Consider the following 18,130-nt stretch of genomic DNA (forward strand, 5'->3'; position numbering starts at 1 on the left):
TGTGGGATCTTGAGTTCTTAATGACGCTGTTCCTAGTTGGACTGAAGTGACCAGGCCTATATTCGTACACTGATCAGTTCTTGGATGGTGGCCACCAAGCATGACCTTGAGGTTGGACGTTCAGTGGAGTTGAGGTAGTCCCTGGCAGGGCTGCCACCTGATACCAGCTGGCAGATGGTGCTCTCAGCAGCTGGGGTAATATAGTTTTTTGCAGGTGAAGGATCTGGGCTGCATGCATCACTGTGCCCACCTTAGACAGTAAACTGTGACTACTGCCTTGGTGGTAGGGTGGTTTTTTTTCACTTCACTTTTTCATTCTTTAGCTCTAGATCATGAGTTACCTTATTTTGGATGCTACTATTTGGTAGAATACTTATGGCTAAGATAAACACTTGGTTTATATTATTCCTTTTTACTTTTCACTTGTATTAATCATTGGCTTGATTTTAGTGACTGTTAAGTCTTGATTTACCAAGGCTGGTCTGTATTCCTGGGACTACTTAGTTTAGGCCTGATGATATCAATTAATATGTTACTTATTCCTAGTATTCTTACTACTTCCAAACATTTCAGTGTGGAAGATTATTTGTAATGGTCATCCTACCTAATATTTCAAACATTGCTTGCATACTTATTCTTTAAATGTGTTTTAGGCCTGTTTAGCTAGTGAATGGAACATTTTAGTCTGTTCTACTTGTTTTAAAATGCAGAAGTGGTCTTCTGGATTAACTTTGTATTTTTAATTTATTCGACCCTAAAACAAAAGCTTTCATCTTTATCAGTAAACTTTCAAACCTATTCCTGTAAATCTGTTACTAAAATTAGTGAGATTTATTACCTCTCTTCCCCCTTGCTAAAATAGTCTATGGTGATATTTATTTCCCCTGGTTTACTTTAGAGATTAGTATAAATGTTTATGCCCTTATTTATCTTTCTGTTCAGGGACTCTGGGAGTTGAGCTGGTTCCCTGACTGAGTTGATTTCCCATCCTGGATTTGTGTCCTAATGGAGTGACAAGTTGCTTATGGATGGTCAGTTTGAGGCTGCCTTTTCAAGAATGTTTATGGGGCAGACCAAAATTTAATTCTATCCCTCTTAAATTATTTTATTTCCTCTGTCCCTTCCTTCCACTTGGAGAAACTAGTGACTAGTTTTAAATTTCTTAGCTGTTACCTTCTTGTGTGCTTTTTTCGTATTCCCTTGTTTTCTTTTTTTAATATTTATTTATTTATGCTTACAGAACTGGAGTACAGGCCAGAGGTGTGGTGGGTGAGGGAATTCACCAAAGACAGAGTGGGAAGCAGAACAGGCTGACTGACGAAGTACACTGCTGAGGGGAGCAGCGGGAGGGTCAGGAGAGGTCAGCCATGTCCTTGGGTCACCTCCAGGGCTGGGGATCGAACTCGTGCCGCAGTGACTTCTGAGAGCTTCACAGTGCAGTGCTTTAACCTGTTGTGCCTCCCTTACCTTATTTTCTGTTGACAGATCTAGCACAAGTTGATCACTTGTAGAAACACTTTCTGGTCCTAGATTCTAGGCCAGCACAATTTCCTAGTTTTCTTCTACACTCTTTGACTCTTTTTTTCTTCTCAACTTTGTTGATTATATCTTTCTTTATGCCTTTATAATATGCCCTCTAAATACTCATTTAAATTTACTTGATAATCTTATCCAGTTGTGTCATTTAATGCTGTCTTTAGTTGTTTTTTTTTTTTAAAGATTTATTTATTTGTACATACAGAACTGGGGTACAGGCCAGAAGCTCAGGGACGGTGAGAGGCTTCACCAGAGACAGAGTGGGGAATAGAACAGGCAGATCGACGAAGTATACTGCTGAGGGGAGCAGCGGGCCAGTCAGGAGAGGTCACCTCTGGGGCAGGCAGGAATCGAACTCATGCAGAAGTGAGTTTAGCTTCTTAGTGCTGTGCTTTAACCCGCTGCGCCACCAGGGAGGGCCTGTCTTTAAGTTTTAAGCTCACCTATGCTATCTTAAGTTTTCAGCTCACCTATGCAGTGACCTAATCAATAGTTTCACCTTAATGTCTGAAGGCACCTCAGACTTAACATCTTCAGAATTGAGCTGCTGATATCTCATCCCAACACCTCTTCATACATACCTACTTCATGATAGCTCTCCTACTTCTTATTTCCTTCTTCTTTCATGAAGCTTTAGGGTGCTCAGGGAAAAAGCCTTAGCATTTCTCTGACTTATATTCCACATCCATTTCATCAACAATCCTTTTGACTATCTTTAGAGTGTATCTAGAGCCTTACACCTCTGTTTCCCTTCATTGCTATTATGCATCATGTCTTACTGGGATTATCTCAGTATTCTGTAATTAGGCTTGTTGTGTCTACTCTTGTTACTTAATGGCTATATATCAAACACTAGCCATAGGGATCTGTTGAAATGCACCCCAGAGAATGGCATAGCTTTGGTCAATGGCTTCCTGTCTTTTTTACCTAGTTATTGACTCTTTTATTCTTACAATAAAAGCCAAGGCCCTGTCTGACCCTTTCTCTGTCCTTTTACCATCATTTTAACTTATCATTTTCATCTCTTATAACTATCTCTCTTACTTTAGACCAGGCACTCTGGGCTTCTTGCCTTTCTTCTGATGTGCTAAACATGCTCATATCCTAGGACTTTTGCTTTTGCTGGTCTCTCTGCCTAGAGTTTTTATCCCCTTAGGGTGTACATGGTCTGTCTTCTCATTTGCTTTAGGTCTTTGTTTAAATGTCACCTCTCATTAGCACCATTCTAATCTCTATTTAAAATCACTGTAGTCTGGGGTTCTCCCTGGTGGCGCAAAGGGTTAAAGCACAGCACTAAGAAGAGAAAGCCACTTCAGCATGAGTTCAATCCCTAGGCCTGGAGGTGTTCCACATAGTGTGGGAGACCTCTCCTGACCCACCTGCTGCTCCCCTCAGCAGTGTACTCAGTCAGCCTGTTCTGCCCCCCACTCTGTCTCTGGTGAATCCTCTCACTGCCCCTGCACCTCTGGCCTGTATCCCAGTTCTGTAATGTATAAGTAAATAAATCTTTAAAAAAAATCATGGTAGTCTCACTTCCCCCTAATCATCTGCTCCTTGCTTTACTGTTCTCCCTTGTCATCTAATACACTATGTATTTTAGTCACTTGTTATCTGTTTTCCTGATTAGAAAATAAGTTACATTAGGCTAAATTTGTTTACTACTATGGTCTACATCTAGAATGATATCTACATAATATTAGAAATACTTGTTGAATATATATGAATATATATGAATTAAATATTATTATGCTTTTTTAAATTTTATTTATTATTAAATATATGAATTACTTCAGTCTTTTAAATATTATTATGCTTTCGCTACAGATAAGAAATTGATTCTTAGGAAGTTTAGATATGTGTGGATATGGCATGAAACCCAGATCTGGATTGGCCTGTGATGTAGTCACTCCCTGTGTGTATTAATCCACCCACTGGGATTCTGTGTATCTTATAAGACAGAGGAAGTCATCAGTATTGTGTATTTTATTTGTTCTCCTACCCTCAGACATTACCTATTTTGGTGAAAATAGAAAGGTTTAAACATTTTGTTCATGTTGAAGCAGTTTCTTCTTGATCATAGAAAGTTATTGGAAAGATTAGTTATTTTCTCAAACCAAGTATGTTTTAAAATAGAGTCCTGAGATACCAAACATTTGTGCCACCTACCTGCAAAAAAAGGCTGTGCATACTGAGATTAAAAAATGTCTGAATCCAGGGAACTTGAAGCAGCAATGAATAAGAACAGTCTTACCTGGTTAAGATATGTGAATTCCATGGGGATAGCTGGAATCTATGTTTATTTCCCACCAGTAAATTATAGTATTGTGAAATTCATAGATTTCCAGAAATTATTGAGCTGTTCAAATGTAGGAACTGGTGAAGGGTAGGCAGTGAAGAAGGCTAGAGGTCACAATGTTTGAAGATAGTTATAGAACATAATGAGTATGAATCATGCTTTAAGCTTTTGCAGCTACTTTTAAGAGTGCAAACTACAGGATGTCTAGTCGGCATTTTTTGGCATCTGCCCTATTTGTTCACTTTCAAAGGGAACGATTGAGCTGAAAAATGAATTCTATATATGAAGAACTGATAGCCGTAGGTCATGGGTTATGGAACTGAAATATGAATCTCAGATTTGTCCAAAACTTTTCATCGTCTAGCCAGACTGTGGCCATTGTTTGTGTCTGTCTAGCTTCCTAACAGGATTTCTCATGAAATTCTGATACAGGCTGAGGTGGTGAAACTTCTAATGAGAATGTTAACATTGTACCTTTTGATTTCAATAGAAAAAACCTAAGGTATTGATCAAGATCCTTTAATCTGAAGAGTCTCAAACTCTAAATTGTGTCTCTAAATGTCTTTAGTGGGCAGAACCAAAGTGTCTGTTCAGCTTTTTAAAATTCCACCTGTTTTTATCTGCTTGAGTCTTAGACTCTCCTGGCAGGCACAGGGGTCAGTTGAAGATCTGAGCAGAGCTTATGCACAGATTTTGGGGTGCCTTCTTTCTTGGAGAGATGTAATCTCTCAATTTTCAGCCATGGCAGCTATAGGTTGTCTTCTGACAATTCAAACCACTGAGTTTGAATTCTAGCTGACCCGTATTAAGAGACTGGGAATTTCCTTAGGGGACAAACTTTAAAAATGTCATGTTCCTCTACTGCACTTTCTTTCATTTAAAGGTTAAGTCCACTTCAGTTTGGACCTATGTTTTGGCTCCCAGTACTTTTAAGTAGTTGGTGGTTGTGTTTGTCTAGGTTTGGGAGGATTGGTTTAGGGAAAAAAATAAAATTACTACTACTATGCCATTAGTGAAATCAGAAACTTAGTAAATTTTGATTAATATTTTTTTCATTATCATTGAGCTGAAAATATTTTCCAGTTTTCATTTTAACTTGTTCTTAGCCATGAATTATTTAGACATGTATTTATGATTTTTTTCTGACATAAGAATTTTCCAATTTTCTACTATTATTGATTTCTAGCTTAATTCCTTCATGGTGAGAGAATATACTTTATATGATGATAATCCTTTGAAATTTGTCAAGATTAGTTTTATAGCACAGTCTGTGGTTATTTAATGTCAGTGTTCTGTTTACTTGAAAAGTATTAGTGTTCTTAGCTGTTGGATGCCATATCCTGTATATGTCAGTTAGGTCATGTTTATTAACTGTATTTAAATCTTCTGTAGTTTTTACCATTATATATTAGTATGCTTTTTCTGTCAGTTACTAAGGCTGGTGCATTAAAATCTTAAACCCTACTGGAATTTTTTCACTTGTCCTTATAATTCTGTTAATTTTTTCTTGTTTTTTTTTAGAGGTCAGGCTGTTAGATAAATATAAGCTTAGAATTGCTTTATCTTCCTTGTAAATGGAACCCTTTAACTGTACAAATTTTTCTTCTTTATCTTTGGTTATGCAGGTTCTTTTTATATATATTATTTTTTACATTGTTCTTCATTTTGTGTATTTAAAAAAATTATTTACACATACAGAAAATGGGGTACAAGCCAGAGGTGCAGGAGCAGTGAGTGGATTCACCAGAGATAGAGTGGGGAGCAGAACAGGCAGATGGACAAAGTAAACTACTGAGGGGAGCAGCGGATGTGTCGGGAGAGGTCTGCCACGCCATGTAGGTCACCTCCGGGCCAGGGATCAAACTCGCGGTGACGCTGCTGTGGCTAGCTAGCAGTGCTGCATCCTTACCTGTTGTGCCATCAGGGAGGGCCCCATTTTGTGCATTTTTCATCTCAGTTGTAATCCCCATGGGCTTCCGAACACCATTTCACCAGTGTGCCATCACCGCAGTCCAATGCACTGTTCCCACCCCAGTTCTGCTCCCATCCCCCCTCCCACCCCCATAAAATGTCTCTGGTTTATAGTCGTTCATTGTTTTAATTTTTACTCGATTACATTTGTTTGTCTCTCTCCTCCTCCCCCCTCCCCCCACCTCCCAGTTCCTTATGCTCCTGCTATGAGTGAAACCACCCGGTATTTTTCTTTTTCCGTCTGGCTTATTTCACTAAGCGTGATCACTTCCAGCACATCCATGTTGCTGCAAAAATGCCTTTTCTCTCAAGGCCTGCTTTTCTGCCATTAATGTAGTAGCATTAGTTTCTTGTTTCATTAAGCTTTTTATTGTGATTTTTCTCCCTTTTTACTAAAAACTTCTCTATTGGGTGGTTCATTTAGATACTGTACCTTTTATTCTAATGCAATAAACTTTCTTTTAATTGGAATTTAGATAACTTATAGTTCATAGAATTACTTTACTTTTAACCAACTATTATATGATTTTTTTCCTACTTCCTTCACTTGTTGTATGCTTTTCCCTCTCCATCTCATTATTAACTATTGAATTTTCAGTTATATTATATATCACATTACTCTTATTTGCCAAATAAAGATGACCTCATTTTCTTTTTTTAAGGAAAGGATAGAGTCTTTAATACTCCATTGTGTGAACAAGGGATCGTTGGATTTGGAATTGGGATTGCAGTGACTGGTGCTACTGCCATTGCCGAAATTCAATTTGCAGATTACATTTTTCCTGCTTTTGATCAGGTAAAAAGATTACATTTTGCTATGACAGAGCATTTCTACAGTTAAGCCCATCAAATATGAAATTACTCCCTCTATTCTCCCATATTTTAGGAACTTTTTGTTACCTTTAGCTATTTTGTTAAGTGCATATATTCAAGCATGTAATAAAATGGTCTATGAAAATGAGTGGGAATGAACTCTTACTGTGACCTATGCTTTCTGTTTTCCCTTTCTTAGATTGTTAATGAAGCTGCCAAGTATCGATATCGTTCTGGAGATCTTTTTAATTGTGGAAGCCTCACCATCCGGTCCCCTTGGGGTTGTGTTGGCCACGGGGCTCTCTATCACTCTCAAAGTCCTGAAGCTTTTTTTGCCCACTGTCCAGGAATCAAGGTATCCTGATTTATGTACTTTCTTTAATTCTCATTTGATGTTTCCATTTTGGCTATACTTACCTGGAGAAAACAGGAGTTTTGGAATTTATGTGAACTTAATTTTGAGGAGGAGAGCTATTGTTTCCTTTGAAGAACTGACTAAGGTCCAGGCTTATACAATATTTTTCTGAAGCAACTCTGGCAGAATAATTTCATAGATTTCAAAGAATAAGATGGCGAATATAGCTGATTTATCTCTACTCTTTCAAAGTTCTGTTTCTTTCCTAAGTCTTTCTTGCTGAACTGATTCTGGAGTAACCTGAATAAACTTGCTCACCAGCCCATGTTTGCATCAAAGTCAAAGGGATAAAATGTTGGCTTTCAGTCTTATATCTTAGTTTTAAATAGACTAATAGAAGATTTTGTTACCTAGGTGTGTTTTCTAGAGCCTTACATGATAATCATAGGCTTTGCATAGTAGCTTAGATTAAAAAAATTTTGTATACATTTTATGTCTTAATTTTTTGTACGTTTGAAGAACCTTCCAGGGAATCTTTATGGAAACTCAGATATGTCTACCCAGGGATATAGGGTTTATTTATATATATATTTATTTATTTTTGACAAAATGAATTGGTTATGATCATGTGTCATTTATATTGTTTTTTTCTACTAGATCAAAATCATAAATTTTTCTTGAGTAGAAGCTACATAGTTTTCAGTGTAAACTAAAAATGGGATTTGAGACTGAAGCCATGTTTGAAGTAAATACTGTTTTTGTTTCTGAGCTTCACATCATTTTATATTTAATGTTTATGATATTACCCAGTATTTTAAAAGCAGATCTTTTCCCTCAAGCTCCTACCTCTCTTTCTCTCTTCTTTCCCCTTTGTTTTATCTCCAAGTGAAAAGGTGTATCTAGTCTAAATGTCTAAAAACAAATACAGAATAAATGAAGAAGGCAGTTGAAGATAATCTTAAAGACAGGAGCATAAGTTAAAAACATTGTGGATGGTAAGAATGGGTTCAGCAGCCAGTTTGACAGAGAATGAAATAGTGAGCTCTCTGCAGCTGTTTTATATTTCATATATTTCAAAACTTTGCAATAAAAATAGTATCTGAATGATTTTGAAAACCGAATGTATATTGTTTCAAGGAATCTTACATGTGTCTATGTGATACATTGTGATACATTCAGGCTTATTTTAATGTAAGTCTTATTTTTCTGCAACTACTGAAGATTCATTGAAAACTACACATCAGTTTATGTTTGGAGGTTAAATGGTGTAGATGTTATGAGCCGGGACTCTCGTGTCAGTCAAATCTGGGTGAGAATCTCTGTTTTAACAAGAAATGTATCCTTGAACATTTAGTGAGATCATTTGATCTCACTAAAACTTAGTTTCTCATTTTAAATTGGGAAACAGTGGGTACCTCATAGGATTGTTCTGAATAGTCGATGAGTTAACAGTGCACATAGTGCTTAGCTCAGTTCAGACTTGGACCACCTGCTATGGTCATCTTCTTCCTCATGATCAGCTTTATTCTCATGAAGGCCTAGAGCCCTTCTTTATCCTCTGGAAGTGTGCAGTACCCATACTTTTCATTTAGCTTTGCAGTAACGGGCACAATAATGGTTGGATGGTAAAGCTTAGTGAATTACTTTTCCACTTAGGAAATGAAGGCCATATTTTTTATGGGGAAGGAGGAAATTTTGGAGCAGAGAAAAATTCAGTGGAAAGGAGAAAAATCAAAGGAGAAAATTGAATGACTTTTGAAAGTAGAAAAAGTATTGAGTAAAAAAATTTGTAGGTACATTTTGGAAGATAGGGCTAACCTCTTAGTTTTGATGTACTTTGTGGATTCCTTTTGTTGTTTACATATATGCAAGTTAATTTCCTTAAGAGAGTATCTTAGTTAATGCTCTGGTTACTAGAATATGGTAGGCATCTGATATATATTTGTTGAGTAAATGGAATTTTTGTGGACATTATGTAAATTTTATATTGGTAATTAGGTTAAAATACCAGATTTTTACTTTTAATTAGTAATTGGTTTAAATATCAATGCTTCGTATAAGTGAGCTTAGTAGGATACATTTTCACTAAAATCGTTAAAAAAAATCTGTTTTTACAGGTGGTTGTACCCAGAAGCCCTTTCCAGGCCAAAGGACTTCTTTTGTCATGCATAGAGGATAAAAACCCTTGTATATTTTTTGAACCTAAAATACTTTACAGGGCAGCAGGTAAAGGTTTCTTTTGTTTATTTTACATTGGCAAATATTTTAATGTATTTTGTTTTTCACAGCTAAAAAAATTTAGCTATTTTCCCTCATCAGCTTGATTTCTATTTACCTTGTAGAAAAAAATTCTGGTTTGTTCTATAGTTTGTCCTTAGGTTTATATTTTATGTCAAGTTCAGGAAAAATTTATCTAATTGTTTTATACTTTGACTGTAGAAACAGGAAGCAGTGTGCGGTGATAGTAAAACATCGGGTTTAGGTTTAATCATACAATAGGTACTTAGTGTTGGGTGAGCCAGCAAGTGAAACTGCTCATTTTACTGATTAGTATAGAATGCCTTTTTAGCTACAATATATACACTACATTTAAATTACTTTTTCATCATGAAGGGGGCATTATTAATGCAGATTGAGGTGTTTGCTTGTTTTCCTACTAACCCAAAAGCTTAATTCTATTTACTAGCTGTGATGGAAATTTTAAACAAATTATTATGTTTAAAGTATATATTTTTTTTTCTATTTTATTAAAAAGTTTATTTTTACATCATTTTTCACATTTTTTTTTTCATCTCAATTGTAATCCCCACGGGTTTCCCATCACCAAATCACCCCTGTGCCACCACCATAGTCCCGTGCATTTCCCTCCCTTCCCCCCCCCCCGTTTAAAGTATATTTTATGTTGAATTCAGGAAGCATCAAATAATATTTTTCTTGAATAAGATTATAATACTTTATAGTGATGTATTTTACATATAATGAAATGCAGATAGTAAGTATTCAATTTGATAGATTTGACAGTTCTATATATTCATGTAATATATTAACACAAGACCTAAAATATTTTCATCACTCTAGGAAGTTGCCATTCATTGCTGTCTATCCCAATCTTTGTCACTATTGCATATTTTTGGGCTTCTCATAATATAAACTTCTTTGCTTGACTCTTTTGCTTAACTCTTTTGTTTTTCGGATTAATTTATATTGTTACTTTTGTCAGTTTAATATTTTTTAGATGTATTCATCTTGTTGCTTGTATCAGTAATTCCTTTTTCATTGCTGAATAGCAACCCACTATATGAGTATATCACAATTTATCCATTCCTTTGAACAAATATCCATCATCATTTTCAATTTTTGTCTATTTTGTATAAGGTTGCTATGAACATTCATATTCAAGTGTTTTTTTGTGAATATATTTTAAAATGCCCTTTGAATAATAAATTATGTGTGTCATATAATTTTGTGTCACATAATGATGTGTCAAGAGTAAATGAAGATTTAACTTTATAAGTATCTGATACCATTTCACAGTTCTTTTAGAAACATCAGTTCCTGTTGTACTTTAGTTAAAAAACATTTTGAATGGCATCTACTGTGATCTAAATCCAGTAATAGAATAGGAATATGAAAATAACAAAAAGCCTTGAGGTGGTTAGATAAACAGTGATGGTATGTACTGATTAGCTAGCTGTTTGATTACTAGTACTTTGGATATTTGATGGCTATTCTATTTGTAAAGGCAACCAACTGTTAAAGCAAATCAATTAATTAAGAGTTCCCTCCATAATCACTAAATTCTTCATATTAGTTTTTTTCTAGGTAATTGTCAGATTTGGTCATTGTGTTGCAGCAAAAGCATCATCTGGGAGTATTTTAGAAAAAAGCAAATTGTCATACCTCATTCAAGATCTACTGAATCAGAACTATCAAGAACAGGGTGCAGGTCTCTAACTTAGTAGCCCCTCCACCTGATTTTGCCCCATACTGCATTTTGAGAACCAGTGCTTGACATCAGTTTTGAAGCAGTGACTGATATTGCCTGTTCCCATTGAGCTACTTTTGTTCTTAGTTCTTATATTGAAAGCCCATGACTTTCTTTATACTTGGCCTCTGGTTCAAATCAGTTTCTTGTGCATGATCACATTTTGATTTCTGCTTTTTTTGAGGTGGAAGTTCTGAATGTTTTGATACCATTACTTCAGCTTATGTCCACATGCAGTTTATTCTTCTCTAGCCCTGTTATTATCTAATATCTACCGCACACTGGTAGAGCAATCACTAAATTTACAGTGCTAGGAATACCGCAGAAAGGAATGGGGCATTTTGATTGAGTGATAGGAGATGCCTTATAGAAGACATTACTGTATTGACAGAGTCAAATGGCAAGATAAAAGAAGGTCTTTTGAGTTGTTTCTAAGACCAGAGTAACCTGATCCAATTTCTAAGTGGTGTGATTAGAAATTGTCATTTCCATTAATAATAATTCATTTAATAGATTTCCTTTTCCCTATATTCTCCTCAAATTAATCCATTTGCGAATAATTAAGATAGGGTATACTAAAGACATGATCATTTATATTTAAAGTTCTAGAGAGGAGTTCTCAATGGGAAGTTTCACTGAGTCATAAATATAAATGTATATTTATTACTATAAGTAACAGTCTATAATTATTTGTAAAAATAATTGGAAATTAATTGGGTATTGTGTTGATTACATAACTCACTTAGATTGTCCAGTAGTTGTATTTAATGGACCATAGTCAGGTATAAGTCAGAATACAAAAAGAAAAGTTTTGTGTAATCTAAGGCAGCGTTTATGAACGCTGTACATTTAAGTCTTTGTATTTCATTTATGAAATGGTGTTTTAAATACGTAGATATATTCATGAATTAAGACATTTCCAAAAAGCCAGGTATATTATTTAGCAAACAATATAAACAATGAGACCTTAAGTCATAAAAATTGAATTTTCCCCTCACACAAATATCCATGTTGGCAGGCAAGGGTTGTTGTGTTGATTCTCAGTCATCAAGGTTCCAGGGCCCTTCTGTCTGGTTTCTGTGTCCAACATGTGACTTCCAGCTCCTGGTCCCATGTGGCTGCTCTGCTCTCAGCTTCACAGACATTTTTGCCCCCAGAAATGGGAAAGGAGTAGAGGGAAAGGAATTCTTATTCTCTTAAAGAATGTTTTGGATTTTGTACATGTTAAATTTACTCATCTCCCACAAGGAGACAGAAAAAAGCATTCTTTAGCTTAGTGCCCAATTGAAAATTATATTACACAGTGAGCAGAGACAGATACTGACAACTCCCAATCTTTGCCATAGTTGTATGCACAATTTCCAGATGAAGTTATACATTGTAAGGTGGGCATAGAATGATTAGCACCAATATGGTTACTTACCCTTTGATTCACAGTCAGTATGTTGATTCAGAAACATACTGATAGGAATCTGAAAGAAATGTTGCTGTTCATTGCAGCACCATTTATAATAACAAGGACTGGGAGTAACTGATTGGTTGAAGAAACTAAGCTACATCCATTTGATGACTTTAAAGGAATAAAAATCCCAGCAAATACTACTATATTAGTTTTTGATCAGAAAAGCAAAACCCTGGAAGATATAACAAGGAATATATTTTAGACATTAAAATATATGCAAATTTTAATATTTAAATTACAAAGAATTACATGCAAATATAGACACTGAACCATCTATGAAAGGTTGTTGCTTCTTTTTTTGGCGCTGTATCTGAAGCTTTATGCAGACTGTCAGGAAAAGAAGAGCATGAAGCAGGGTAAGGAAGGATGAACTAGAACCTGTTCAAATAGATTGGACCCCAAGGACAGTTGAGAATTTATGCCTTTCTCTTAGCATCTCCAATCCTAAGTGTGAGGAAAAGATTGAGAGTTAGGAGACTCTGGATGGAGGCTGTCTGAATAGCCTATCTAAGAAATAGTAAGGGTTATATTGACAGGAGAAGATAGGTTAGAAATTTCTTAGACTGCAGAAAATTTTGACATTTAAATGAGTTCAAGGAAGGGAAAGAAGAGGGAGGCCTAAAGGGTAAGTGCAGAGTGAAATTTGTTGTCTGTAGTATTGGGGAATGAGAGATGAATACCCAGGAATATATATTCTGTATATGTGTGTGTGTTTTAAATGTATATTGAGCTGGCACAAAGGTTAAACTTTGGAGTCCTGAAATGAAGTTCAAAATCCTGGCAGGTAAGTGAATGCCAGAGTTTCCTGAAGGTATTTTTTGGGTCCTAAAGATTTTGAGCTTCTGCTTTGGTGACTCCATGGGGCACAAGAAAGAAATTGCACAGCTCACTTATGGTAGAGAATATATTAGGATCCCTTACTTAAAACAGATTTCACAAATCACATGCACATGCAAAGGTAACAGCCAAGAGAATTTCTTGTTTTGATTCTACACTTGTAGTGAGAAAAAAGATACTTTAGAAATTTTATCACAAGATAATTTTATACAAGATTATGATTTAAATACATATTAGTAGTATGGTATTAAAACTCTGAAATAGATCACTTAACTTAAAGAGCTGTCAGAACAGACACAGTTCTCTCCGAAGTCACTTCATCTCAGGCCTCAGAAGAGTCCCACAGGTCAAGTTCTAAGGAGAAGATAGGCAGACAAAGTCTCATAAAGACTTGAGCTATTAGAACTATCAGGTAGAGAACACAATAAAATAGGTTTTATATTTGAAAAAGTGACACTTGAGAATACAAGCAGAAGACAAGAAAACCTGAAAAGCAGGACAGAATGTTTGGAAAAGGAACATATAACAAATGAAAGAAAAAAGATCTCTGGTTTAGCCAGATATTATAACCAGATACAGGTAGAATCAGTAAAATAGAAGATAAGGTCGCAAGAATTGTCAGAATAGATTCTAGAGAAATAAAAGGTAAGTATGAAACAACTGAGTATAAAGGTAGTAGAATGAGGTCTAAATATGTCTAAGGAGTAGAAATGAGTGTGTTTTTAAATAATGCTCATTGGTAGAATCTTGCTGTTAATGTCAGCAAAAAGAGGCATATTTTTGCCACTCTGCACCATTGAAACTGGACGGATGCAGTGCTTAAGTACAGCAGGACAAAGTATCAAATCTTATCTGCTTTTGCCTGTATTTTCTTTCTTGTTGATTTCCCAAATTTGGCATAGTATTCTATACTTAATTCCTGAAATAAAGAATTTAAAGAGTTTCTTAGGAGGTGAAATATTAGGCATCTAAAGTAAACTTGCTAGCTCAAGAAAAATTTCCCCCAATGGGTCATTTTTATATATCATTTTTATCACTCAGTCCTATTCAAGAATGATTTGGTTATAGAGAAAAGCTATTACAGATTTTGCTTTGTAGTTGCAGTCATAACTCTCTTATTAGTTAATATTTTAGTGTCTGCTTTCCTTTATTTTCCTTGTCAGATGTACTCTTCCCATGGCCACTGCTCTGACCCCACTCCATCTGGTTCTGAAGAGCTTGCCAGTCATCATGTCTCACCTCCATGGTCTCATGTAATGGGCAGGTAGCTCAACCCAACCTTTCCTGACTCAGTTTTAGGCAGTTCCATTGTGGCATCAGAACTGTACTTTTCTGGATGCTTTGCCTATAATAATGTGGAACTTGGGCCGTATCCTGAGCCACTTAGTCTCTACTGAAAGAGTGTGAGGCTCATTCAGGTTAAGAAAGATGTAATAAATAGAAATAAAAAATATTCTCACTGTTTCAGTGCATTTGGGTAGTTCTAAGTTCCTTTCATCTTCCTTTGGTTACTTATTTTCCCTAGAGTCTTTCTTTTGTCACCTTAAATTCTTTCCAACTTTACTCCCTTTTAGTCCCCTTAGGCTTTACTAACATAATAGATATCTTCATTTAATGTAATATGTCATCTTGACTCAAGAAAAGGTACTTCTTTTTTAAGGTAAAAACATACCAGCATAATAAATTGCAGCCTTTCATAACTAAATATAAATGCTACTTTTGTGTTAATGACTAAAGTGGGAGCCACATCTATTTATATATAATGTACTTACTTCATAAGATTATTGAGAAGATTAAGTGAGAGAATCTATGTGTGGATCCACCTAGTCCTTAAGCACCTACTAAGCACTTACATGCTAAACACAGTGCTTTATTAAGAAGACATTGTGTTATCTCATCAAATCCTCAGAACAACCATAGCAGCCATTGTCTTTATCATCTCTTCATAGGTGAGTAACTTGTACATTAGAAGCAACTTGCCCCAAACCACAGGCAGGACTCAGTTCCAAACATTTGTTTCTGGAGTCAGGTATCAAGCATGTATCACATAGATGGTTCCACTTAATCCTCACATTAGTGGAGGAGTTAGAGAACATGAGAAACTTATCATTAGTGATAGGTTTTAAACCCAGGTCTTCTGATCCAAGAGGTCCCCATGTTTCTAATATTATCCTGTTTGGCATCCTATTTAAACATCTATTGGAGGTTATGAATGAAACAGTTTGCTTCTGGGTCCCAGATTCATGTCAAAAAAATTGGGCTGTATCTAAAATAATTTCTCACAGATTCAAAATGATAAGCTTTAAAGTTTTTTTTCTTCTTCTTCATAGAAGAGCTGGGGTGTAGGCCAGAGGTGCCAGGGGCCTGAGAGGATTCACCAGAGACAGAGTGGGGAGCATAATAGGCAGATGTACTGAAATACACTGCTAAAGGGAGCAGCAAGCAACACAGGAGAGGTCTGCCTCTCCTAACAGGTGTGGTAGCTCTCTGGCTGGGGGTAGAATTCAGGTCATAATGGTGATAGTGCTAAGACCGAACCCCTAGGTTCGGGGAGGGCCCAAATTGATCAACTTTCTAATTGACTGGAAATATATACTACCATTCTAAAGTATGTAGTCAAAAGTTTGGCTGTAGCTGGAGTAATTTCTCCGGTGGCATAGGACTAATTTGCTCCTTTGAAAGCTATAATACCTACATGTGTCACAATTCACTGTGGTCACTGGATTGGGCCACTAGATGGGGATTGGGAGCCTCTGCTCCATGCAGTCATATGTCCCCAACTAGAAACAAAGGCAGCTGAGAAATGTGTTCTGACTATGTCTTGGGACTATGTCTGATGAATGTGCAGCAGTGTCTCTGTCATTCTTTTGGACCTCTCTGACCCCCTCCATTGGGATCTGGTCCCTATATATTCTTCATTCAAGTGCGCTTGGCATGGTGGCTCTCCCACAATCTTGTTTACAGCATTTAGAAATGATTTCTGTCAGATTAGCCATTAACTTTATACACGAAAAAAAAAAAAAAAAAGAAAAAGAAAAAAGCTAGTTACATAATGCATTCTTTTGCACTGCAAGAATGCAGCAGTTTTCTTGAATTTTGTTTCTATTTTGAATACACAGTAGGTGTAAAACTGTCTTCTATACTTAGAAGAAAAAAAACCAGCTAAACATTTTTGGATTTCTGGATTGTTTATTGTAATCATGACATTTAAATGCACTTGAACTTTAAAAAAAGGCAGAGGGATATTTCAAAAAGGTAGATAAGGAAGAACAATCTAGACAGTGTCAGAAATGTACAAAATAGCTAAGATTCAAAGAGTGAGTCATTGTGACCTTATCAGATATGGGCATCTTGTGAAGATGTTCTTGAATGTCTTTGGAACTTTTTGGTTCTGTATTTAATTGAATGATTCATGATATTAGTGATGCTGACTTTTATCATGGTTTTTCTAGTGAGATAAAAGGAACTAAAGGTCTTAAGTCACTGTATTTCAGGATTCAAATTACTCTTTCCGGCAAAAAACAGGTCAGAATGATATTGAAAATTTTTAAAGTAAATATACTAATTATATATGAATTCATACATTCTGACAAGAAAATTGTCTTAAGTACCTTTTGAAGGGTAGAGACATTAAAACTATTTTTGTCAAATATCAGTATATACAGAAGTGAAGAATAAGTATTTTGTATTTTAAATTTGTTTTTCTTGGCATCATTAGCAGATTATTTTTGTGCATGCTAGTAGCATTTAATACTAGATACACTCACTGACTAGAATTAAGTTCAATATAGTATGGAAAATATAATTCATTTGTTAGTTTTGAATTAGTCTCTAAATTGAAATAATACTTGTGCAGAATTTAAGAAGCCAAAAAATGTCTTGTAACCAAAAATAGCTCTTCCTTACTTCAGCTTCCACTAAATTCATGCCTCTCTCCCCACAGGCAATCATTTTCAGCTCTTTTAGGAGTTTTTCTTTCTTTTCTTTTTTTTTTTCTGGTAACTTATAACCATACTGTAAATAAATATGCTTATACTGCTTTTTAATTTTTTAGCCATTATTATTTTAACTTCATGGTAGAATTCAGCCATTTTGTTATACCTCATTTTCTGTAATATCTTCCCCCTCAACATAGGCAAACTTTCCCTAACATCTTTATGGATTTATAGTATACTTTTTTTGTCCTGTCATTATTTAATGTTTACATTACCCTGACAATATTAATATGATTCACAACTGAGAAAAAATGCATTCCTTATTTCCTCTTTGGTGTGTGTGTTTTCATTTTCTCTAAGCACACTTTTTTCTTCTTTTTACTTGCTTAATTTCTCATGTGTCCGTTATTCCTCAATGTAATCCATACACACACACACACACACGCACACACAGACACATTAGGATGGCAGTCAGGTATCTGTCTTCTTTCTGTAGGTAGCACTCTGTCCTAGGGCAGTCTGATAAAATGACTTAGAGTTTAGTTTTTGGATTGGGACTACCTGAGTTTGAGGTACTGTTTTGTTATTTACTAGCTGGGTGACACTGTTCCTATGTTTCAGTTTCATCCTCTGCACAGTGAAGACAAGGATAATACTCATTTCATCATAAACAGATTTAAGGGCACTTATCCTCCAGCCTGGCATGGAGTTGTTGGTGCTGGTGGTGTTGATGTGATTGTGCTTTCCTAAACTGACTTCATTCTGTCATTAGTCCTTAGTATGTAATATCTGCAGTTATTTTATCCATGTGCATGTATATGAGCATGATAGGAGGTGCTAAAAATCAATATATAGAAACTTAACTACAAAGAAGTAGCTTGATTACCCTATTGACTTTTTTTCCATTTTTCAATGAAAAAGGAGCTACTAAAAGAAATCT

At 35.6% G+C, this 18,130-nt stretch overlaps 1 protein-coding gene across 1 annotated transcript in view; it reads left to right on the forward strand.

The window, feature by feature from the left end:
* BCKDHB (branched chain keto acid dehydrogenase E1, beta polypeptide) overlaps positions 1-18,130 on the forward strand; it is a 169,448-nt gene that overhangs the window by 34,449 nt on the left and 116,869 nt on the right. The window contains exons 4-6 of the mRNA XM_004673644.2: positions 6,466-6,599; positions 6,816-6,971; positions 9,089-9,197. Coding sequence (XP_004673701.1) covers positions 6,466-6,599; positions 6,816-6,971; positions 9,089-9,197 — 399 coding nt within the window. The remainder of the gene's footprint in view (positions 1-6,465; positions 6,600-6,815; positions 6,972-9,088; positions 9,198-18,130) is intronic.

The sequence above is a fragment of the Condylura cristata genome, unplaced genomic scaffold (assembly GCF_000260355.1).
Source record: "Condylura cristata isolate star-nosed mole 26May11 unplaced genomic scaffold, ConCri1.0 scaffold00001, whole genome shotgun sequence".
NCBI lineage: Eukaryota > Metazoa > Chordata > Mammalia > Eulipotyphla > Talpidae > Condylura > Condylura cristata.